Raw genomic sequence first — 26,109 nt, forward strand, 5'->3', positions numbered from 1 at the left:
CAGAATACTTACTTTACTAATCACCCAATGCAGGCTGGCAAATGCAGAATGGGATTTGAATGCAAAAGTCTGAATAGGAGACATCAGGGTTAAGTATTTTACACAGCGAGTTGTAGGTGCATGGAGTGCCTTGCTAGAGATGGTGGTGGAGGCTGAAACATTCGGGCCATTTAAAAGACTCTTAAACAGGCATATGGGTGAAAGAAAAAGAGGGTTTGAGGTAGGAAGGCTTTAGTAGGAACATGAAGGTCGGTACAACATTGAGGGTTGAAGGGCCTGTATAGTTCTGTAATGTTCTATGTTCTAAGCCTTCAAAAGCAACTTGGGTCCACCTTGTCATCATTTCCTTGGATGGACTGTAAATGTTTCCTTTAATATGCTGCTGTTTTACAACAGTCATACTGTGCAAAAAGTTCCTAAAATCTACAAAGTTATGGGTAGCCTTATAAGCTCTAGAAAATCAAGGTGATCCATTTCTTTTTTCATTGGGCCACCTTTGTTCGATTACAAAACCAAGTATTATTTTAGAAGGACTTTGGAAATCCCCCATGTTGATCTATTTATATAGCTCCTTTTTGAATGTAGCAAGAGATTTCAACAGATGTAAAGAAGCAGATGTCATTTCATGCTGAAAACCATTTATTTTTTTTGTGATATGCAAATGCATAAGTATAAATATTTTTTTTATTACGATACAACAGTTAGAACATTCACAAAGCTCTGTGGTGGAAAACAAACACAGAAGCCGCAAACATTTTGTTTTTGTATTGCACAGTTCTGACAGCATATTTCAAACCATTGCTTTAAGCATCGGTCCAACAACAGCGAATACTCCAAGCCAACAGGTACAGAACACATCTAACTTCACCTGCACCACAACAAATGCAATAAACCCAATCCCACACAGCCCAACTTTCTTTGATGTTCAACAGTTGGTTGGTACATCATTACCAAAACACAAATTCAGACATATACAAGCAAAATACCTGTGAGATTTCCAAAATGGCACACACAGATTTGGCAAAGTAGTATTGCCTTACAATATATACATTTTGTAAACATGTGTTTAATATACTTAAAAACCAGCGAAGAGCACAGATTCTTTTTAAAGGCTGTAGAATGAGAAATAGTTCCTTCACAGGGATTTGTCTCTACTGACTAAAACATATCCAAGTCTTCTCCACACTATGATGTATTCCTATCTCTGCATTCCTGCTTCCTGAAACAAAATCAAAGGCTAAGTCTCTCTTTTTATTCCCCTCTACATAGAAACAGATAAAGGCTTAGCAAAATTAATTTAAAAAGGCAATTCCATCCAGCAGGGAGTGGCTCCAATAGGTCCCCAGTTCTATTTTTTTTTAAAAACAAAAAACCCATAAGCATTCTTTATGTACACATATTTTCCTTAAAGAAATGTTCCTAGTAATGAACGGAGCTACTCAATGCATTCAAATGGAATGTATATTTTAGCGTTACCTGCTAAAAACAGCAAGCTTTTCTACAGCCACGCAATGTTCCACTAACACAGCAACTTCTACTGAATGCCACCAAAGGATGCTTTCCTGTGGAAAATTGCTACAGATCAATGACACCACGACATTTTAACCACAAAATGAACATTTTATTCATGTTACCACAGAGAGGAAGTAGTGTTCACATGGATTTATAGTGAAATAGTGTCTGCCAATGCTTTCCTTCTCCCAGTTTGCAAAAGCTATTAATTACATTTTATCTACATAAAAGATCTTCTTGCACCCAATATTTCAGACATTCATAAGTACCAGAATATTCCTATTGGTCATTATAAACAATGCAGTTGGGGATAGGAGGGAGATTGGGTGGGAGGGAGGAAGGCAGTAAACAATTTTGACATTTTGAAGGTATCAACCCAAAAGCTTTAACTACTGAGGAATGGAAATCTTCTGCACTTATGAAGGAGAAAAATAATTGTTGTCCATGAGATTATGTCTTTTGCAACTTTGTACTAGAATCCTCCACTCGAACGTGCTACAAGTTCTTGGACTGTCTGTCCTGTAATACTTCCTTTGGACAGTGTTTTTGGCTGCTTGTGTCCCCATCTGAACCTTTGGGACAAGGAGGGGAATGCTGCTTTGCAGAGGGCAGTCTTGGCAGATCTTTGCAAGTCTTCTCTGCGATGATCACAGCAGAGTGCTGCAAGTGACAAACTTGCTTGCTTCCCTTGAGGTCCATGGTGTCTTTAGCCCGAGTAATTGTACCTACTTCTGAACGTGTGCTCTGGGCTGCAGACCCAAGGCTGCAGTCAGTTTTGCAGCTATCATCCTTTATCGCACATGCTGAACTAGTTTTTGCCTCAGGCTCTTTGTCCAGTGGCAAAGCCTCGACAGAAAAACAACTAAGCAGTAAGTTTTGAGAAGATTTCTTTGTTTTGTCTACCCTGCCACACAGACTATCAAGTGTGTTGCTTTTAGAGAGAATTGAAGGAGAATTGTTATGAGGGTTGGGTTTCTGATGTAATGTGCTCTTCACGACCGATCCCTGCTGTTCAGGTCTTTTTGATAAAGATGTCTCTCCCTTTGAAGTACTTGGACCTGACAAGAAAGCAATATCAAGGGTGCCTTCCAGTGGCTTTAAACTCAAAATAGACCTTACGTCCATTTTACACTCAGTCATTTGTCTTGTTAAGCTCTCAGCCACTGAGCTTAACTGTGGTTTGTCCATGGAGACCTGAGCAATCTTGGGACAATCAGATGGCGTTGACCTCAAGTGAGAAAGAGCACAGCCATTGGTGCTCAGTATGGTATGGTTTCTCTTGACAAATGAAGATTCATCTTTGCCTGCGGATGTTAAAGGCTTTGGCTGATTGTTAGGGAGAGTTGCAATCATTTCACTCTTGAACATTTCTGGAGAACCATTGTTCGCTTCTCTACCACATTTCGTGCTTCCCAAATAATCCATGTTTGTGCCATTGGCTTCCAACCTTCCCAAATGATTTGCCTCTTTACTGTGTTTTGTAGTCCACACTGGTTCAGCATCCTTTCCAGAGAATGTTTCCATCTTTAGGGATGGGCTTGCAAGCTTGTCAGGGTTTGGTGTAATGGAATCAGGCAAGGCAATTGGAAACACCAACAGGACATCCTCGGGAATGCTCAAATTCGCCCTTGGCTCTTTGTCGGCAAGTAACAATGGGCCATTTAAAGTGCTGCATTGTTGGTCTGGAAGCTGAATTTTAATTTCATTGCACTTTGAATCTGCAGCGTCTTCTGTGCTGACCTCACCTGCCTCTTCAGTTACTTGAGCTGCATTTTCACGTCCAGCATTTGGTTCTTGTATTGCATTTTGCTTGTGAAGAGATTCACGTCTGACGTTCCAGTTGTTTTTCTTCTTTACTGCTATCTCCTTCAATTTCTCTTTCTCAACTTCGTCCAGGGACTCCTGTCTTCCCACCTTTCTTGCGACAGGTCGCTTGAGACACCCTTGTTCCACAGGCCTGACTTTGGTGACAGATGGAATTTCAAATGCATTCTCTTCTAAACTATGTAGGCACAAATCTCGCTGTACAGAGTCTTTCCTCCCCTCTGCTTGTGGGGCTTCCAGGCTGTGCTTACGAGCACACAACTGTTTCTTGTCTGACGAATAAGAAGGAGAAAGCTTCTCAGCAGACTGCACTCTCTTTAGTAATGGTGATCTTGGAGGCTCAGCACTCTTGGGCCGAACCATGTGTCTCAGAATAGTTGGAGGTGAGTGCATCTTAGCTGGAAAAGGCTGTGACATTTTGGAACTTCCAATTGAGTGTCCAAGGAGAGGTGATGGAGATCTCTGTGGTGAAGTTGGCTGTGGAGTTGGAGAAGGGGTTCGTGCCAAAGGGGATAAAGGGATGTTACCCGCTGATTTACGTCTTCCCGATCTATACCTCTGTCCACTTAGCTTTGTGCTTAGTCCATGAAGCGTACTTGGTCTGATGTGACCAGAGCCAGCAGGTGAATTTGGAGCACTTGAACTGGGGGAGCTGCTCTGTGAGGAATTTGTACCTGTTAAGGTACATGACAATAATTAGTTCATCAATACTCATGAAAGGGGAGAGAGGGGAGAGAGTGGAGGACATACATACATAGAGCATGGCAACGTCCTTTTGGTCCACGATCCCGTGCCACCCAATTACAACTTTTTCTTTCTAAAATATTTTTATTGAGTTTAAAATATAAATCCTACATGCAAAGTCTTCTAATACAATAAATAACAGGTCATTCATATACATATCACAAATTAATATAAAAGTTTTGAACAGTGGGAGAAAACCGGTGTACCTGGAAGAAACCCACACAGACACGGGAAGACAAATTCCTTACAGACTGTGGGATTCAAACTTTGGTCCCAATCGCTGGCGATGTAACAGCATCGCATTAATCACTACACTAACTGTGGAAGTAGGGAGGCAGGTGGAGGGAGATCTGGCTACCTGTGCCACACGCAAATGAGACCAGAAATAATGGGATAATACAGTTTAATACATGGCCAAGGAGATGGTGGAGGAGGGAAGGCTTTAGATTTTTGGATCATTGGGCTCTCTCCCAGGGCACTGGTGGCACTGTTTGCATCTGAACAAGAGGGGGACCAATATCTAGTTCTGCTCCAAGGGGTTTAAACTGGCATTGCAGGGGGATAAGAATCAAAGTGGATAGTGGAGTGGTTGTGGAAAAGAAATATTGTTAAGCCGGCAGACAATGACAGAAATTGAAAGGATGAGCACAGAGGGAATAATGTCCTGAGTTGTGTCAATTTCAATTAAAGGAGAATTGTAGAAAAGGCAGATGGACCAGTACATGGAATTAGTGTGACTTGGTTGCAGGAGGGGCAGGACTGCCGGCTAATTGTTGCTTTAGACGTGATAGAGAGGGATGGATAAAAGGGGGAGGGGTTGCGTTGCTAATCAGGGACAATGTCACGGCAGTGCCCAGTCAGGACCAACCAGAGAGCGCATACGGAACCTTTTGAGTGAAATTGATGAATGAGAAAGGGATAACCACACAATGATAATATAAACCATCCACACTTTGCAGGAATTGGGGGATCAAATTTGTAGAGAGACAGCAGACAGTTGCAAGAAACACAAGGTTGTGATAATTGGTGATTTTAACTTTCCACTTATTGACCGGGACCCCAATGCTGTAGGGCTGCATGGCTTAAAGTCAAATATGCTCAGTAAAGTTTCCCAAATCAATATACAGAGGAGAGAGTGCAATACTGGATCTCTTAAGGAATGAGACAGAGCAGCTGACTGATTTAAGGGAACACTTTAGGTCCAGTGATCATATGCCATTAGTTTCAAAACAATTATGGAAAAAGATAGGTCTAGTCTTTGGTTTGAAATAAGAATTTGGAGAAAAGCCCATTTTGATGGTATCAGAAAGGATCTAGTAAGTGTCATGGGGAAAAGTTGTTTTCCAGGCAAAGATATGTTTGGTAAGTGTGAGGCTTTCAAGGGAGAAATTTTGGTAGTAAAGAGTTTGTATGTTTCCATCAGTGTTAAAGGCAAGACCAACAGGTATGCGGAACCTTGGTTTTCAAAAGACATTGAGGCCCTGGTTAATAGGCAACAAGACACAAACTAGGTTCTTGAGTCTAAAAAATGCAAGAAAACACTTAAGGGAATCAGGAGGGTGAAAAGAATGCATGAGATAGCTCTGTCAGACAAGGTGAAGGAAAATCCCAAGGGCTTCTACAGATTTAATATAACAAGGGAGTAAAAGGGTAGCGAGGGACAAAATTAGCCCTTTTGAAGACCAGGATAGAGATGGGGGAACATTTTACATGGAATTTTGCATCTGTATTTACTCAGCAGACAGACACAGAGCCAATAGAAGTGAGGCCAAACAGCAGCAAGTTTATTGACCCTATACAGATAATAGATAAGGTGCTTGCTGTCTTGAGGCCTAAATCTCCAGGGCCTGACAAGGTATCCTCTCGGACCTTAAGGGAGACTAGTGGAGAAATAGCAGGGGCCTCAGCATAGGTATTTAAAACGTCTTTAGCCACAGGTGAGATGCCAGAGGATTAGAGGATAGCTACTGTTGTTCTATTGTTTAAGAAAGGTTCTAACGATAATTTGGGAAATTATAGCCAAATGAAACTAGCTATTGGTGAGCAAGCTATTGGAATGTTTTCTAAGAGACTGGATATACATGTATTTGGATAGATAGGGAATGATTAGGGATAGCCAACATGGCTTTGTGTGTGGTAGGTCATGTCAGATCAATCTTACCGTTTTTTGAATGAGTTACCAGGAAGGTTTGATAACGGAATGGCATTGGATGTTGCCCACATGGACTTTAACAAGACTTTTGAACTTCCAACATGGAAGGTTGGTCAAGAAAGTTCAGTCGCTTGATATTCAAGATGAGGAAGTAAATCGGGTTTGACATTGGCTTTGTGACAGAAGAGGATTGCCTTTCTGTCTGGAGGCTGTGACTAGTGGTGTGCCTCAGAGATCGAAGCTGGGTCAACTGTTGTTTGTCCTATCCACATCAACAGACTGGATGACAATGTGGTAAATTGGATCAACAAATTCGCAGATTTGGGTGTAGTGAACAGTGAGGAAGGTTTTCAAAGCTTGCAGAGGAATCTAGAACAGCTGGGAAAATAGGCTGTAAAATGGCAGATGGAACTTGATGTGGAACAAGTGTGAGGTGTTGCATTTTGGGAGGAAACACCAGGTAGGACTTGCATAGTAAATGTTCGGCTCTGGGATTGTAGTAGAACAGAAGGATCTGAAAAAGATATGTAATTCCATGAAAATGGTGTCACAGGTAGATAGGATCGTAAAGAGGGGTTTCATAAATTAAAGTGCTGAAGACGGGAGTTTGGGTGTTATGTTAAAGATATTACTGAAGTCAACTGTGAGGTATCGTGTGCAGTTTTGGTGACCTACCTACAGAAAAGATATCAATAAGTTTGAAAGAGTGGAGAGAATATTTACAAGTATGTTGCCAGGACTTGAGGAGTTGAGTTGCAGGGAACGTTTGAGTAGGTTAGGAATTTTCTCCTTGGAATGCCAGAGGAGGGGAGATTTGATAGAGAAGAGACAAAATTATGAGGAGGTACTAAGAGGCAAAATGCCTTTTTCACTGAGGTTGTGGGAGACACAAACAAGAGGACATGGGTGAAAATGAAGTGCTTAAGGGGAAGATGAGGGGAAACTTCTTCACTCAGAGGCCGGTGAAAGTGTTGAACGAGCTGCCAGTGGAAGTGGTGGATGCGAGTTGAACTTCAACATTTAAGAGTAATTTGGATAGGTACATGAATGGGAGGGTTGTGGTCCAGGTGCAGGTTGATGGAATTACACAACATAGTTCGGCCCACACTAGATTGGCTAAAGGTCACGTTTCTATGCTGTAATGTTCTATGATTCTATGGAGAAGGAAGGGGTGACACAAGCATGGGGTGGGGGTGGGTGGAGAGGTCGGAAGATGGACCAAGGTGGAAGAGAGGAGTTGGTCAGCACAGCCACTGGTCATTTCAGGAAAGGAGTACTTGAAGATAAAGAGCTCAGACCCAGTGCACAACATGGAGTAGCTCCTCTATTGGCATGGATTGCCTACAGCAAACATAATGGTGCTGGAAAAATACTAACAAATTTGGCTCTGCAAGATGTTCTAATTCATTGGATTGACAAGCAAATCATTATCAAGGTCCTCTGCCACATTTTTATTCCCAGTACTGAGGCCTTTGTCATTCACAGTTGGGGGCTGGCCATATCATTCAATGCCCAAACCCAAGCTCTACTGACACTCTATTCCAAGCGCTATTTATTCTAAGAGATTATCAGGTGGACACCAAAAAAGATTCAAGGATGTGTTCAAAACATCCTTGTACCCACTGATTTCTAGGAATCTCTGACCCACGTCGACTTAAAATGGAGGAGCACGTTTCAGGATGGTATTGAGAAACTTGAGGCTATACATCAGGTGCAGGCCAAAAGCTCTGTATAAGTGTTTGTATGAGTACACCACCTCACAAACTACCCATCCACCTTCTCACTACATAAGTGGAATGGTCTGTAGTTCCCCCAATGACTTTATTAGCCAGCACAGAATCTACAAAAGTTGAGGAACAATTTATCCACCATGCTGTGGTATTGCCTCAGAAGAGCAGTTAGCACAACGCCTTTACAGCGCCAGCCATTGGGACTGGACCGGGGTTCGAATCCCACTCCTTCTGTAAGGAGTGTGTATGTTCTTCCCGGGTCTGCACGGGTTTTCTCCAGGGTTTCCTTCCACCATTTAAAAATGTACCAGGGGCGTAGGTTCTTTTTTCTTTGGCTTGGTTTCGCGGACGAAGATTTAGGCAGTAGGTTAATGGGGTGTAAATTTGGCGGCATGGACTTGTGGGCCAAAATGGCCTGTAACCGTGCTGTTAAAAAAAAAAGAGTAACCTTGTAGTGGATATTATAATATTTGAAGGAAGTGCTTGGTTTTGGACTAGAGTCTTAGCTGTTCACACTTCACAAAATGGCCTTAAAAGTATATGAAGGAACACTGTGGTCATTTATTTTCCAGATTTTACATGTCACATTCACAACATTAACATGTGTCTAAATTAAAAGCTCCTCTTATTTGCATGCATTTTTCCAGAAGTCTTAACTGTGCAATGATCGCCTTACCTGATGAACTAGCTGTTATTTGAATTTCAAAAGTAACTTCTCAGGCAAACTGAATACTAACCTGACTGAAAATCAGGGGCTGAACGAAAGGTTTGGGTTGGTGACCTTGGCGATAAACTATGCGTGGGTGACCCAGGCATGCTGTCACTGGATGACAGCGAGCGGTTCAATGAGGAGAAACTCCGGCTGCTATGAAGAATGACAGGCTGCTTTGCAAACTTTTTAAAGAGGGACCTCCTTCTGTTTACAAATGAGAAAGAATACATTGAATTTCGCAATCTTGAAATTTACTTTCAATTTATGATAAAATTACAATAAAAACAAATCATCCATGCATTATAGAGTTCCTAATAAATTAAAAGTGAAAAGCCACGTTACTGAAATTAATATACTCAGAGCTCCTTCAACACTACAGAAGCATGGATAGTGCAAGGTGATTGGTTGAAGGATACTCAAAGGATCATTCATACTCCCTCCAAACTTTGGAGCCCATCATGCTGCCTGATTTTACTTTTATCCTTTATCTGTCTATACTTATCTATTTTTGTTATATTTATTATATCTCTTTTGTACTGATTGTCTCTTTTTAATTACTTTTAATGTTTTTAAAGTTGTTTTTGCTTATTTTTACATTCAGCTGCAGCAAACAAGAATTTTGGTGCATTATGTACAGCACATTATACAATGTAAGTGACAATAAACATTCTCATTATAAGGGTGTATATCCGTCATAGAAAGGACAGAAGAGGATACGATGCAGGAGGGGAGAAATAGCAGACTGGGGAGGGGGTGGAGACAGGAGGGTGAACAGGGGCTAAATGGAGAATGGGAGGAGGGAGCAGGAGAAAGCGAGGAGCAGGAAAATAGAAGGTGGAGGGAGAAGAAACTATGAGAGGGAGAGTGCAGCTTGAAGGGCTGAGGAAGGCTGTGTGGGCAAGGGCATTAGTATGTGCATCTGCAGTCAGAATACATCGATCTTGCAAAACCCCAACACCGTTGCCCTGATGGAGGGGCTTTTATTTTCATGGTCCAGGAATTTTCATTCCTGGCCCTGATGGTCTGCACAGGTTTGCATCCTGACCAAAAATGTCATTACACTAAATCCTGAACACATTATCTCCAGCAGATATTGTGCTGACAAGAGCTTAAATGACCAGCAATTGATCACATCGTTAGTGTAATTAATGTTAATTAAGACAAGCAGTCAACCCAGATCACTAAAGAAAAAGCAAAGTCATACAAAATGGGTCAAATGGGGATCAACAAAGAAAGAACTGGGAAACCTGGACAAGTTGTACAGAATGAGTCAAATCATAAATTTTTGGTCCTCGTGCAGAAAAGTTTAAGAATTCTTGAGTTCAAGTATCAGGGTCTGAGGTTTTAATAGATGTTTATTTATCTGCTCCACCCTACCAGAAAGGGGTGGTAAAAGAGAATCCATGATATTTAAAAAAAATTCATGGTTAACAGGATGAATGATATTTCATGTTTCAACTGTGATTTTAAAAGTCACAGTGATCACCTTTCTTGGCCTTCTTTCTTTTTGGTTTTCTTACTCCGTCTCATCATTCTGCTTCTATAGCTCGGTCTTCTTGCTGGACCAGTTCTGATTGACGTGTTCTCAAACGGTGTGGTTGTGATCGCCACTTTGTTTCCACTCTGTGGCCATGGTAAGAAAGAACCTCGTTACCAGCGTATCCGAATGCAAACGCTTCACAGCTAGAGCCTCTCATCTCAATGATGTTCAGCCACAAGCAGCTCAGAACTGAAATTCCAGCCAGAATGAAAATTAACACTAGAAATTGCAACCCCAAATGATGCAACTTCTACCTGGATGAATTCCATCACCTTCAAGGAATAAATTAAAAGTCAACTACTTGGAATTTGGTTTTGGAGACCAGTGTTTGGATTCCTTGGTGTTTAACATTAATGCAGAAAACTGCACAGCTATTCACTGCTTTCCCCTTACATTTTCGCATACTTCTGGCAATTTCATACAAATCATTTTAATTAGGACCCATCCCTGAGCTAATAAACACTTTCCAAAAATGGGACAGCATTTGCTTGAGCTGCATGTATGACTTTTCATACTCCAGCAGCTTGTATCAATGCTTCTTCAGAATTACCAGCATCACCTCACTTATATAAAAAAAACCAAATATTATGGGAGGAGGGAGGGGGGAATTTACACTCGAGTTTACGGTGCTTGATGAGAGAAACCAGAACAGAATTTCAAGTGCAATAGTATATAGATATGTTTTTGGGAGAAATAACTGGGGCAGGTTTGTTACTGTAGGTCACGTACAAACACTTACTGTAGGTCACATACAAACAGATCTTATTTAAAATACTGGAGTTCTGCTTATGCTAGACATGTCAGGGCCCCAGAGTCTTTGCAAAAGCTTTGGAGAGCACCCAAGAGACTTCACAAATAGATTGTTGTTTACAAAAAGGCAAGAGAAGAAAGAGCTTGTCGGAGCCGCATTCTGCCTGGAGGGGAACTTGCTGTTCTTAGAGGGTCATGTGGTTTTGCAAGCAGAGAAAGTCAAACAGGTTTTCTCTCTGTCTGAGAGAGAGAGACACACACACACATAGAGGTCAGTTCTACAGTTTTACAGTCAGCAGCAGCAATTGGAACTGGAACAGGACAAGCTGGCAAGTTTGTGGAAAACCCCATTTTGGAAGATAGGTTGTGAGTGCTTAGTTCAGCCTGGTCAAAGCCCTTGTGGTTCATGCAAGAGGAGAGGACTGGCTGTCTAAATGTTTCACTTGGAATAAGGGAAACAAAAAGGCACTCTGTAGTGACCTGAAACCAAGGTTATTATCTGGAGAACCCTGAGGGGGCAAGCTTCTTCAGCAAGACACTGAAGTGGCTGATGGAAGTCTATCAGTTGTGGGTGTCAGCATACAACGAATCTCTCTGAAAGCCGACAAGAATCTTTCTAAGCGGTACTAAAGCCTTGAGAACTATATAAATGTTAAATTCTGTGCACAGTCTAAGAATTGCCTGCAACCAGTGAACTTGGAAGAAGGAGAAGTGAGATTGGACTGTGAACTTTTATGTACTTACACACACATTACATACACTTACACACACATTACATACACAGAATTAGAAGGGGGTTAAGTTAGGTTAGTTAAGTCAATAGTGATAAGTTGAAGTGTGATTCTGTTGTCATGTTTAAAGATAATTAAAAGCAACTTTTGTTTAAGTAACTATTTGTCTTGGTAAATATCAATTGCTGCTGGGTTTTGGGGTCCTCTGGGCTCGTAGCACAAGATTTTGTTCCTTTGATATTTTCAAACACATCTACACTAGTTACTTTTTATTTAACATTATGGGTTATGGGGGTGGGAAAGAGTAAAAAAAGAGAATTTTGTACATCAGTTATAATGCATGTGATAACTGTTAATTGATTTTTACTGAGAAATGCTGTTCAAGACATTCATTATGAAATATTCATGGATGACAGAAGAAAGTGTGCTAGAAAAGGGAGAGGTACTGAAACTATTCTGCCAATAAATACACCCATTCCAACACTAAACATCAGCTCACTGGTCTACACAAAGGACAAATGATTACTGTGGCAGGAAAATCACCACTTTATAGGAATGATGAGGTTTTGATGGAGACAATGGAGAGAAGATTCATCAGGAAGCTGTCTGGGTCAGAGAACGACAGTCATGAGAACATATTGGAACTGAAGGATGGAGGCGAGGCGACCTAATGGTTGTATATAAAATAATGAAGCATATATAGGGTTGATAGTCAGAATCCTTTCCCCATTGTAGGGATATTGAAAACAAGAAGGTGTTTAAGGTGAGAGGAAGGAGTTTTAAAGGGGATCGGAGGAATTTCTTTTTACACACAGAGAGAGGTTGATATTTGGAATGTACTGGTGGACTCTGATACAATCACTATGGTTAAGAGACAGTTAAGTAGGCAAGGTATAGAAGGATATCGACCTAATTCAGGAAAATGGGTTTAGTGTCGATGGGCAAAACGCTCATAATGGACCCGATGGCCCATTTTTGTGTGGCATGACTCTGACTGGAGGAATTTGCTATGTGGCATCATCTGTGTGGGTGGATGATTTATCCATGTGGTGTGGGGAGGTGTTCAGTCTGCGCACTTGCCCTAGAACAAATCTGAAGTAATGCCTGGTACTCAGTTAGAGTTCATTTACAACTCCTAGTACTTCATCAGTAAGACTTTAATGGGATGGGGGAGAGAGGGAGGGAGGGGGAGAGAGAGAGAGAGAGAGAGAGAGAGAGAGAGAGAGAGAGAGAGAGAGAGAGATACGATCAAATGAACTCTTCAGAGAAAGGACAGATGATGCTAAAAAATGGTACTATACAATTTTACATGAAGTATTTCTGGACGGAAATCCCATTAATGCAAATCCCATTTTATCCCAGTAAAATGCAAAAGTAAAATGATAGAAAAATCAAGAAGTGGTTTTAAAGAGTAAATCAGGAATAAGTATCTCCAGTGGCTTAAGTCTGAAGGGCACATTTATAAGTTGTTTGGTGAAAGAACAGGAAGGAACACTATAAAGATGGGGTAGAAGCAGATTTAATAGTTCATTTGAAATCAGAATTAGTGAAGTATCTTTCTGGGTAATCGAGTTGAAAAGTTGGACAAAGGGGGGATCGGTCATTGTCAGAGTGGGCAAAGTCAGGGTGGCAAGGCTTTGGTGAGAACAGGTAAGAGGTAAGGAATAGTCAGAGTTGAAGTCAGAAAGGACCACCCTATTTGAGGAATAAAAAGGATTCAGCAGGTAGACACAGGTAAGGGCAGGTTTTTTAAATATATATTTTGTTCATCTAGTCATAGCCAATGGGGATGGCAGCCAAGGCAGGGGAATGCTCCTCTTTCAAAATGTGGGTCATCAGGGAAGCCAGCAATATTGCTGATGACTTCATCTGTGAGAAGTGCAGCTCCTGAAAAGCTGAGTTAAAGAACTGGAGCCGGACTTAGATGAACTCAGGGACATTCAGGAGGGAGAGGGGGGTGATAGACAGGAGTTACAGGGACAGTATCACACCTAGGAGGCAGGAGGAGGGTAGATAGGTGACAGACAGGAGAGAGAAAGGGAACAGACAGGCAGAGCAGGGCATCCCTGTGGCCATCCCCCTCAATAACAAGTAAACCATTTTGGATACTGTTGGGGTGGTGGGGGGATGGTCTACCAGGGACAAGCCACAGAGATCAGGTCTCTGATACAGAGCCTGGTCCTGTGACTAAGAAGGGAAGGAAGGAGGTGAGCTGTAGTGATCCATGTAGGGACCAATGATGTGGGTAGGAATGGTGAGGAGGTCTTGCAAGGAGCGTTCAGGGAGTTAGGCACTAGGTTGAAGGACAGGACCTCCAGGGTAGTGATCCCAGGATTGCTACCTGTGACACGTGTAGTGATGTTAGAAATAGGGGGGGGGGGGGGGGGGCTAGTTTTGTTTCGATTTTTGTAAAGAAAAACTTTCAATTTATATATATATATATATATATGTGCAATATTGGAGAGTTTTTGGATGTACATTTATAGAAAAAAATTCAAAAATAATATATTTAAAATAAAGAATTAGGAGGATAATGCAGTTTAACACATGGCTAAAGACGGTGGAGGAGAGAGGGCATCAGGTTTCTGGATCATTGGGCTCTCTTCCAGGGAAGGTGGGACCTGTTCTAATAGGACAGTTGCATTTGAAATGGAAAGGGACTAATATCCTTGCGGGAAGGTTTGCTAGTGCTGCTCTGGTGGGTTTAAACTATATTTTCAAAGGGAGTAACAAAGCAGATAGAGTAGTGGAAGAAGAAAAAGATGATGTTAAAATTGCATGCACCATTAGAAGTCAATGGTTGAATGTGGTGGAAATGTTTTCAGGTGCATCTATTTTGACGCAAGGAGTTGTGCAGGAAAGGCAGACGAGCTTAGAGCACCGATTGTCATGTGGAATTATGACATTGTGGCCATTAGTGAAACTGGGTTGTAGGTGGGGCAGGACTGACAGCATAATGTTCCGGGCTTCCGTTGCTTTAGATGCAATAGAACGGGATGGGCAGGGGGGAAGGAAAGGGGAAATATCACAGCTGTGCTCAGACAGGATGGACAAGAGGGCTCATCTACTGATGATATATAGGTGGCGCTGAGCAACAGGAGAGGTATGACCGCACTTATGGGGTTGTATTATAAACCACCCAGTAGTCAGCAACAATTAGATGAGCAAAGCTGTGGAGAGATAGCAGACAGCTGCAGGAAACATAAGGTTGTGATAGTAGGAGATATTAACTTACCACATATTGACTGGGACTCCCATACTGTAAAAGGGTTGATGGCTTGGAGTTTATCAAATTAGTTTAGGAAATTTTTCTAAATCATTATATAGAGGTACAAACTAGAGAGAATGTAATATTGGATCTTCTATTAGGGCAAGAGACAGGACAGGTGACAGAAGTATGTGTAGGGGAACAATTTGGGTCGAGTGATCATAATGCCATTAGTTTCAAGTTCATTATGGAGAAGGATAGGTCTGGGCCTCGGGCTGAGACTAGAGAAAGGCCAATTTTGTGGAAATGAGAAAGGATCTGGAATGCATGGATTGGGATAAGTTGTTTCCTGGCATGGATGTGCGAGATAAGTGGAGGACCTTCAAAGGTGAAATTTTGAGAGTACAGAGTTTCGGAAGAGAGGTAATGAGCAAATGAGGTACTTGAGGAGTATAAAAATACAAGAAAAACCTCAAGAAAGAAATCAGGAAGGCTAAAATAAGACATGAGGTTGCTTTGGCAAACAATATGAAGGAAAAACCTAAGGGTTTCTACAGGTATATTAAAGGCAAAAGGATATGTAGTAAGGGACAAAATTGATTCCCTTGAAGATCAGAATGGTCAGCTTTTTATGGAGCCAAAAGAGATGGGAGAGGTCCTAAATGTTTTTTTTTCCCATCAGTCTTCACTCAGGAAAAGAGCATAGAGTTGTAGGAAGCAAGAAAAACAAGCAGTAAGGTCATGGAACCTATATATACTGAAAAGGAGGAAGTGTTTACTGTCTTAAAGTAAATAAGGGTGGATAAATTCCCAGAACCTGACAAGATATTCCATCAGACCTTGATGGAAGCTAGTGTAGAAATTGCAGGGGCTCTGGCAGAAATATTTAAAGTATCCTTATCCATGCGTGAGTTGCCGGAGGATTGGAGGTTGTTTTGTTGTCTAAAAAAGGCACCAGAAGTAACCCTGGAAATTATAAGCTGGTGCGACTAACATCAGTAGTAGGTAAATTATTGGAAGGTGTTCTAAAAGATTGGATTTTCCAATTATTTGGATAGCCATGGACTGATTAGGGGTAGTCAACATGGCTTTGTGCGTGGTAGGTCGTTTTAACCAACCTTATAAAGTTTTTCAATTAGATTACCAGGAAATTTGATAAAGGAAAGGTTATGGTTGTTGTCTATATGGACTTTAGTTAGGCCTTTATCAAGGTCCTGCATGGGAGGTTAGTCAGGAAAGTTAGATGCTAGATATTCATGGTGAAGTAGTGAACTGGATTCAACAAAGTCTGGATGGGAGAAGCCAGAGAGTAGTGGTGGATGATTGCTTCTCAGTCTGGAGGCCTGTGACTAATGGTGTGCCTCAGGGATCGGTACTGGGACCATTGTTGTTTGTCATCTATATGTCATGATCTGGACAATAATGTGGTAAATTGGATCAGCAAGTTTGCAGATGACACTAAACTTGAAGGTACTGTGGACTGCGAAGGTTTTCAAAGTTTGCAGAGGGATCTGGACCAGCTGAAAAAACGGACTGAAAAATGTCAGATGGAATTTAAAGCAGACAAGTGTGAGGTGTTGCATTTTGGAAGGGAAAACCAAGAAAGGACATACATGGTAAATGGTAGGGCACTGAGGAGTGTGGTAGAACAGAGGGATATAGGAATAAAGATATATAATTCCCTGAAAGTGGTGTCACAAGTGGATGGAATTGTAAAGAAAGCTTTTGGCATATCACAAGATCATAAGATAAAGGAACAGAAGCAGGCACCGAGGCCCAGCAAGTCTGTTCCGTGACTCTACACTAAGGTGAACTATGCTCACACCAAGTTCCAATTTCTAGCCTTTGCCCCTGCCCCTTATCCCTTGATACCCTTACTGATTAGATATTTATTAATTTCCTGTTTAAATTCTCCCAATGATCTGGCCTCCACCGCTGTATAGGGCAGTGAGTTCCACAGACCTACGACCCTCTGACTAAAGAAGTTCTTCCTCATCTCTGTTTTAAATGGATAACTTCTAATTTTAAGACTGTGATCCCTTGTCCTTGATTCACTCACCAAGGGAAACATCTTATCTACATCCACTCTGTCAAAGAATACAATCCAAGAGCTGCCAAACATTCCTCATATGTTAGCCTTGGGATTCCAGGAATCAATCTTGTAAATTTCCTCTGCATCCTCTCCAATAACATCATATCCTTTCTAAGATAGGGGGCCCAAAACTGCACACAGCACTCCAGATGGGATCTCACCAGTGCCCCATAGAGCCTCATTAAAACCTCTTTACTCTTGTACACTATACCTCTTGAAATGAATGCTAGCATAGCATTTGCCTTCTTCACTACCAATCTCACCTGGGCATTAACATTTAGATTTCCCTGCATGAGGACGCCCAGATCCCTTTGCACTTCTGAAGTTTGAATTTTCTCCCCATCCAAATAGTTCTCTGCCTGCTTATTTCCACTGCCAAAATGTAGAACCAAACATTTCTCAATGTTGTATCTCATTTGCCATATGTTTGCCCAGTCTCCTAATCTGTCCATATCCTTGTGCAACTTTACAGTTTCTTCAACACTTCCTACTCCGCCACCTATCTTGGTGTGATCTGCAAATCTGGCCACAAAACCATTCATTCCAAAATCCAAATCGTTAATATAAATTCTAAACAACAGTGACCCCAAGACCGATCCCTGCGGAACACCGCTTGTTACAGGCTGCCATCCTGAATGGGATCCCTTAATTTTAACCTTTTGCTTCCTGCCTATCAGCCAATTTTCTATCCAGTCTAATATCATCCCTATAGTTCCATGGGCCTTCATCTTATTTAGCAGCCTAACATGTGGCACCTTATCGAAAGCCTTCGCAAATCCAAGTATTGAGTACAGGAGTTGGTTTGTTATGTTAAAGTTGTATGTATATACACCAGTGTTCATTGGTGAAGCCAAATTTAGAGTATTGTATGCAGTTTTGGTCACCTAACTACAGGATAAGATAGAAAGAGTGCAGAGTAGATTTATCAAGATTTTGCCTGGACTTCAGGAACTAAGTTACAGAGAAAGTTTCAACAGGTTAGAATTTTATTCCCTGGAGTGTAGAAGAATGAGGGGAGATTTGATAAAGGTATTTAGAATTATGAAGGGGATAAAGAGAGTAAATGTAGATAGGCTTTTTCCTCTGAGGATAGGTGAGATACAAACCAGAGGACAAGGGTTAAGAGTGAAAGGGGACGAGTTTAGGGGGAACATTTTCATATAGAGAGTGATGGGTGTGTGGAGTGAGCTTCCAGCTGAATGCAGGCTTGATTTTAACAATGATGAGAAATTTGGACAGGTACATGGATGGGAGGGGTACGGAGACCTATAGGTCAGCGGGACTAGGAAAAAAAAGGGTTCGGCACGGACTAGAAGGGTCGAAGGGGCCTGTTTCTGTGCTGTCATACTCTATGGCTCTATCTGCAGGATTCCATATCGAGGAAGAGCAGAATGAGCCAATTACACAGCTGATGGGAAGAGCCAGCACACGCACAATGGGCAGAATCATCTGTGTTGTGACATTCTTTGAGCCTGAGGCCCAAACTCCTTAAATGCTGCACAATGAAGCAGATTCATTGGTCAAGGCAATACGGAATTACAAACCATGGCCTAATTATTAAAACACTATTCCAGAAATTTTATGAAAAACTACAATATGCAGGGTGATAACTTTTGATATTTGAAAGTACCTTGACAAGAAGCTCAACCACTTCTGTGTGAACTAGGCCAAGCACTGGCTCGCTATTTACATGTGTTATGAGATCGCCAGCCTTTAGCCCAGCTGTATGAGCAGCACTCCCTTCTTCAACATTCTAGTGGTCAAAGATAAAGTTGAGTCAATAATTTCATTGATAACAATGGTCAACCATGAAGTTCTGCACACTATCAAGTCATATGAACTCACCCAAACAATATGATGGACCGTATAAATATCACTATCACCCATGTACACTCGAATTGCACGCAGTGTGAAACCATACTTCTTTCCCGAGCTGTAGATAATTATAGGAGGCTTTGGGCTTCCAGAGCTGGTGGAGGAGTCCCGGCTGGGTGACGAATCTCTTGACGAAGGGTCAGACGAGAGGGAATGTGGGGAGATTGGGCTAGCCAATGGAGAGGCACCATAAACATCTGAAATTTAAAAAAAAAAGAATCTTTTACCACTATGGACAAATTGGTGGGAAAACACAGCTGTAAGAGTGCAAGACTTCACGTATACCATTTAGTATTAGCAGGCATCATTAATGCGTGGGATAAATTTCAACTGCAAATGGAGTTTAGATAGCTTACTGGATGCCTTAATAGAACCAATAGGGCAGGATTTATTCTGAGAGATGGACCTCAGCAGTCTGGGATTGGTCAGCTGTGGGATGAAATCATGTGGCTCGTGAAGACAGGCAGTGAGTGGAAGGGACTGAGTGGGTTTGTACAATCATACATTTTGGCTTTTTCTGGGCTGCATTTTACAAATTATCATTCCAAATACTGAATGTTGTGTCAATTTTTGATCTGGAGATTTAAATTTGCGATCAATACATTTTATATGATTTACTTAATGAACATATTTTGTTCACTTTGTCACCTTGCATGGAACTAGAACTTTTTTCCTTCTAAAAATCAATATAAAATGAGTTTAATTTTCTTTCAAAATGATGCCATGTTTTGTGGAGGTGGGTGGCTATTACAGTACCAGCGACCCGGATTCAAATCCAGTGTTGTCTGTAAGGAGCTTGTACTTTCTCTGTGTGACCTGCAAGGCTTTTCTCTGCTTGAAAAAAGTATGGGGTTGGGAGGCCTCTTTTACTGTGCTGTATCATTTAAAATAAAAGAAGTTCTGACAAGGACAGTTTTAATAAAATAAACATGACTATATTAAGATATCTAAAGGGGCAAGTTGATATGAATTAACCATCAAAATGTCAACAAAGAACATAAATCTGCAAGGCCTAGGTGCATCTGGAGGGACTATATCTGCCGAGTATTTACAGTATAGGTGCCTTCTGACATATGACATGCCATTTTGATGTATTTGGGGGAGATCTTGTATTGGGCATTGCCCAGAAGTCTAACATAACAATTAATTACAGCACGGAAACAGGCCATTAGGCCCTTCTAGTCAAGCACTGTTGCCAGCATTATTGAGAAAGATGAACTTTGACAATGGGTTTAGGTAAATCGAACATGGACCAAAGTGTAAAGGTTAAAGCCTTGTGTTTTTGATCGTTAGTTAATGTTGTGCCTGTCTCTTTAAGAGAACTATTGTTTGTAGTGTTGCCATAGTGACTATGATGTAATATGCCAAAATATCCACCCTGACTAATCGCTTGCCTGTCATTCTACAAGATGTGAAGGAAGCGTGAGCACAAGAAATTTTTCTTTGAATGTTTGATCTCTTTAAATACCATTTGTATCTCTTCAAATATTTGTATCTCTATATATCTTTGTATCATTATACAGTAAATGCTTTGTTACTCACTGTTATGAAAGTCTTAATGCGATGCTATGCAAAATGTTTATCCATTTTATCAAGGAATTACAACTACATAAAGTAACAGCCACAGAGTTTGATTTGGATTAAAGAGATTGAAATTTGGGATATGCTCATGCTTTGGAAGACGATACTTTGAAATGAGGATATATTAGAATAAGTAAAGTGTCGTCTATACAACGGTCTCTTGGCAGTAAGAGAAGTTGATCAGAACTGATGCGACCCAGGAAAACCTTAACAATCCAATAAACTATATGAGAAGGTCTGAAAAGGTGTATTTTTGTATTTTTAGGGTGGAATGGTTAGCGCAACACTATTACACGGGTTTGTCCCCGTGTCCTCCCACCTTTCAGAAACATAGAGTGATTGTAGCTTTATTAGCGTTTTCGGGGGGGGGGGGGAAGGGCCACATGGGCTCAAAGGGCCTGTTGCTGTGCTGCATGTTTAAATTGTAACATTTTCTTTGGAGGACTTGATGATGACCTCAGCCCTTTTTATCCCCCCATCCGCCTCAACCTAATTTATGAGAAACAGCTGCAGATCCCAACAGTGCATCGAGTAAATGTAACCAGTGGTTTGTGTAACAATTTGCTTTGTATCACAATTCCCAGCAGGAATGAAATTTTATTCTTCTCATCTCTGTTAGCAAAGCTTGATTTATAACTATTTAAATAAACCCAGAAGCATATTAACTACAGACAAAACTTATGAGTTGCTCATTGGTCATGCTGTTCATAGTTTGCAAAATATGCCATAATTCCTTTAAAGAAATTACACACATCATCAGATTTTAAACTCTTGCTGCAGGCTAGCTGTTGTTACAAGTTTTTCTTGGGATTCTAATGAAAGCTAGATTGTGGACAAAGTCAAACTCAAAAGAAAAGAGAATGACTAATTGTAGCCTCCAGTCCAGAAAAATACGCAGTGAAGACATATTATACAGCATACAGGATTGTTTCATTTCTTTAAATTATGGATACACTATATTATGAAACTGAGCATAGCTTCTGGGTAATCAATGTGCTTAGCATGCACATGCTGTAGGCTACTTGTGCTGTGAACAATCTCCCAGAAGCCCTAAGTCAAAGCTGAACTGAAGGAAACTAACCATCAATATCTCCAAACCCAGAAAATACGATGTTCCTGAAAGAACCACAGGCAATGGTTGAGCACATTTATGGTACATTAAGTATTCAAGCATTTTTTTTTTGTTTAATCTGGTTGTGTCTTCAATGAATTGATGTGAAAGAGAGAAAGCCCACATGTTTGTGGAAATCGGTGTCATGAATTGTATACAGAGTGCCTATTACCAAAGAAAATGTATTGCATTTTTAAGTGAATCCACTGAGAGATAGTCTGAGAGCATTAGCCCTGCTAGGCACATACTGTCCATGCTAGGCATAAATATGCCCTTTAAATCCCTTTATTTTTGGCAATGTTATGATGCTTTTGAAATGGCTGCCCAGAGAATGGGTTTGGACACAGTTATTGTCACAGCAGAACAGCTTTTCATGCTAAGACTACTGATTGATCAATTAAAAAAAAGTCTTGCCTTATTCGCACATTTCCCAAAACAGAGAGCAACATTTTATTACTTCGTGTTGTTTGTTTCAGAAGTGAATTGGTCACCGTCAATGTCCAAATTATAACATAAATACAAAAATGTGAAATAGGTAGTGAGGAGCCGTAATAATTCACTTCACTACTTCGTAGACACAGTATTTGCTTACCTTCACTAGATAATGAAATGTGCAACGGAAAGTGTAGGGGACACAATTTTTAAAATGATCTTTTTCAGTTATGTTTTTGTCTAGGGCAACTATAAAATGTCAGCAGTCCATAATTTCACCAGTCATTCAGGATAATTTCACCAGTCATTCAGGATAATTTCACCAAAGTCATTCAGGCAGCACAATAAATAAAACCTAATTAGACGATCACGCACTCATTGCAAGGAAGATTATTTGAAAACTTTTGGTGAAACTTTAAATAACGTTTTATTAACTTTAAGATCCTTAATCTCTTAAGTTCAATTTTAAGGTGAGGTTTTGTTGAAACAGTTCGATTGTGAAAAAATTCTTCAGAGAGCCACCAGTGACCACGGTTAATGAGACCACTGTAAAGTGTGCAGTGCGTTTTGAGGCTTCTCGTTTCTGTACCTGCAGGGATCATGAGAGAGAGTGCGGTGGCAGATGATGATTTCATCACTTTGCCTGTCCTTTCTTTCTCTGAACTTTCCAGACGCTGGCGGGCCAGCTGTGGGACGATATCACTCGCAGGCTTTGAAGAAATATCTGTGCTCTCCACACTGTCGCTTTTGGAGTTAATCTGATCCAGATGTTCTGAAAAACTGCCAACTGTTCACAGATAAATGCATTCAATCAGTTTCTCCCATTTCATTTTGCATCGAGTGCATACTCTTATAAATATGGAAATAGAAATAACACGCTAATCCAACAGCAAAAGCAGGAAGTCTGCAAAAATTACATGCCCAAAGGTAATTTCAAAATGATTGAAAATCAGTTTATATTTCATTGCCATTTTAATCACTCCCCTTCCTCCTCTGGAATTGAAAACACTAGTGATCTGCAGCCACGAATATTGGATGTTCATGAGTCAAGGGAAGACGATTGGAAAACACAATACTACTCAATTACATTGCCTCGTATACTGAAATAATTCATTGATTGGAAACTGAAGCAACAACTATTTTTATTTCCCAGCTCAATGAGTTCACGTAAGTTGGTCTGCTCTCGATTCACTAGTGGGAGGATTCTGACTACTTCGGTAACATTTCAAATCGCAACAAGGTTTAATCTCAAATCATAAATTGCAAGAGAGTTGTACAATTTCTGGGATTCAGTGCTTAATTCTTTCCAGTTATTGATCAGCATTTTAATGAATTTAGAGCACAATTGACAATAGATTCTCTATTATTTTCAAGCTCTCATTGCTACAGTCAGAGGTACACACCTGCTTCAAAAGGGCAACAATTATCCCGGTGCCCAAGATGAACAGAATGAGCTGCCTCAACGACCATCACCCAGTCGCACTCACATCCACTGTGATGAAATACTTTGAGAGGTTGGATGTGGCCAGAAAGATCTCATACCCAAGTAAAGATCCGGATGCACAGGAATTCATCTACCATCACAATCGCTCCACAGCAGATGCAATATCACTGGCTACATCGACTACAGCTCAGCTTTCAACGCCAGAATTTCCTCAATGCTGCTCAACAAACTCCAAACCTTGGGCCTCTGCACAGTTCCCCACCCCTCAAAACTGCAACTGGATCCTTGAATTCCTCATCGAAAGAGCAGTCAGTATGAATCGGAAACAATGTCTCCTCCACACTAACGACCAGCACATGCGCACTTCAGGGATGTGTGCTAAGTCCACTGCTCTACTCGCTATGCACCCATGACTGTGTAGCTAGGCACATTTCAAATGCCATCCACAAATATGCCAATGACACCACAGTGTCTTAAGAAAGCAGCCTCTATCCTCAAGGACCCTCAGCACCCAGGCCAAGAACTTTTCACTCTGTGGAAGGAGGCCTGAAGACAAACACCCAGTAGCACAAAGACAGCTTCTTCCCTTCTGCCATCATATTTCTGAATGGACAATGAACCACAGATATTACTTCAGTTTCTCTTATTTTTGCACTAATTTTTAATGTAATTTTATAGCAATATTTGCACTGCAATGCTGTTGCAAAACAATGAATTTCATGCCAATAAATTACCCTATTCTGATATTTAAATGATTGAGGCCAAGCAGTGGATGGGATTTTGCTTTTTCTATAAATGCGCTGGAAGATCTCTTCAGAGTGTTCAAACCATAATACAGATTGAAGTCTCAGATTACTTCAAAGTTTTTGATATGGACATCTTATTGGAAGTGCTGTGCCTGGTGGCGAGGATTTGAGATGGGAAAGTGCTATTTAATGAGCCAATTAAATCAGTCCACCAGTATGGAAAGAGATAATGTTGATTCATTTTGGAAATGAAAGCTCTACATTGGATGAAGGATTGAAACAAAATTCAGTCAGGTCCTTTGTGAGCAACATAACAGCCCTTAAAGGGACTCACCATAATGTTATGTGAAAAATGGATTTTAGTGGCAAAAGAGGACAAAAAAAAAGCTGGTCTGCCAGGCCCTTTGGATGAGACTTTCCCTTTGTGAATCTGCTTGTACAGCTCAGGGTTGAAGCTGGCCAGGATTTGATCTTACCAACACCTGCAGTGACTTCTGTTCTGTGAAGCTTCATCTCAGGCAGGCAGCCAGGAGTCTAGAGATACTGGAGTATATATACATACACTACATAATGTTCTATTTTTTCATATCTCGGCTCTAACACTATCAGAATTACTCATCATGTTCTATTAAACCTACATTTAGAGTTGCACTTTGCACTGTTGCAACTGAACCTTTTCTTAATTAAAAATATATATTTTTTAGACATACAGCACAGTAACAGGCCATTTTGGCCTATGAGTCTGTGCCGTTCAATTTACACCCAATTAACCTACACCTCCAGTACATTTTGAATTGGAGACCCTGGGGGAAAACCCACACGGACATGGGGAGAATCTACAAAATCCTTACAGATAGCATGGGATTCAATCCCCAGTCCTGATTGCTGGGGCTGTAATGGCATCGCACTATTCAATACACGAACTGTACCTCCCACCATCTCTGCAACATTATTCTCTTTTATGCTATTTGCGTTGTTCTATTTAAGGAAAAGGGTGATAGGGTGCCTAGAGAGAATGCAAAATCATATTTTTCCACTGTATCTCAGTACATAAAACAATAAACAAATCAAATCAATTCAAATTTGCCACATTTTAATGTTTTATAGATCCAAAATTATGGCAGTGATGTTCAATAACTTCCCAAGACAATGGCCAAAGTGAAGGAAAAGATGTAGATTACACTGTCTGTACTTTGTACAATCCCCTCTTCACCATTGTTCACCTCCTACATTCTACTGGTCCAGCTATTCCATTTCTGAGTTTATTAGCATGACTGACAGGTAAATCAAAGGTAGAGAGTGCATTTATGGAAAACCCTGTCATAATATCATTTTTAAAAATAGATGTGACAGTTTTTGAAAACAGATACTATTAGCAAAGAGACTTCCTGATTTCCCAACTTCCTGTGTGCCTGTTCCATGCCTGAAGGCAACAGGGAAGTGGTGGAACTTTGTTCTGTCTTCCCTTCCAAGTGCAGGGAAGAGGGCAAAATCAATGCTTTCTGAATTGTCGTGCATTGCGCTTCCTTGTTGAGGTATACGGTACATTTTCTAGCTAAATCGTGTCAAGTCAACATCCAGCAACCTCAATCAACTGGCAAAAAATGCGCCAATAGGTTAAAAAATACAAAAGTTTAAAATTGGCCGTCTCGCCGTTAGTTTGCCAATCACACAATCTCAAACAATGGGATAATTCACTTATCTGGCATCTACCAATCCCCATAGGTGTTGGATACCAGGGGTTTTATTATATTTATATCACACCATATACCCTAATTTCAGTGGCTTTCCAGGTATTCTACATGTAAAGCAGATGAAAAAGTTTCATTCTGAAAATGGTTAACAGAGGATATAATTGTTCAGCATTGGATATTGCCAACTAATGCTTTTTGTGATCACTACAAGTAGAGATGGTAACCTTACTG

General features: G+C 40.8%; 1 protein-coding gene across 14 annotated transcripts in view; it reads right to left on the reverse strand.

Moving 5' to 3' along the window:
* Window positions 1–621: 621 nt before the first annotated feature.
* LOC138763897 (microtubule-associated serine/threonine-protein kinase 4-like) overlaps window positions 622–26,109 on the reverse strand; it is a 588,435-nt gene continuing 562,947 nt past the window's right edge. For 13 of the 14 annotated variants that reach the window (XM_069938893.1, XM_069938918.1, XM_069938908.1 and 10 more), the window contains 6 exons: window positions 22,584–22,781; window positions 18,841–19,067; window positions 18,626–18,748; window positions 10,161–10,297; window positions 8,700–8,878; window positions 622–4,010 (listed from right to left, as the gene is read on the reverse strand). In XM_069938893.1, coding sequence (XP_069794994.1) covers window positions 2,008–4,010; window positions 8,700–8,878; window positions 10,161–10,297; window positions 18,626–18,748; window positions 18,841–19,067; window positions 22,584–22,781 — 2,867 coding nt within the window. In that variant the 3' untranslated portion in view covers window positions 622–2,007. The remainder of the gene's footprint in view (window positions 4,011–8,699; window positions 8,879–10,160; window positions 10,298–18,625; window positions 18,749–18,840; window positions 19,068–22,583; window positions 22,782–26,109) is intronic. The other variant, XR_011357883.1, reaches the window with a different exon arrangement.

The sequence above is a fragment of the Narcine bancroftii genome, chromosome 1, assembly GCF_036971445.1.
Source record: "Narcine bancroftii isolate sNarBan1 chromosome 1, sNarBan1.hap1, whole genome shotgun sequence".
NCBI classification, from domain to species: domain Eukaryota; kingdom Metazoa; phylum Chordata; class Chondrichthyes; order Torpediniformes; family Narcinidae; genus Narcine; species Narcine bancroftii.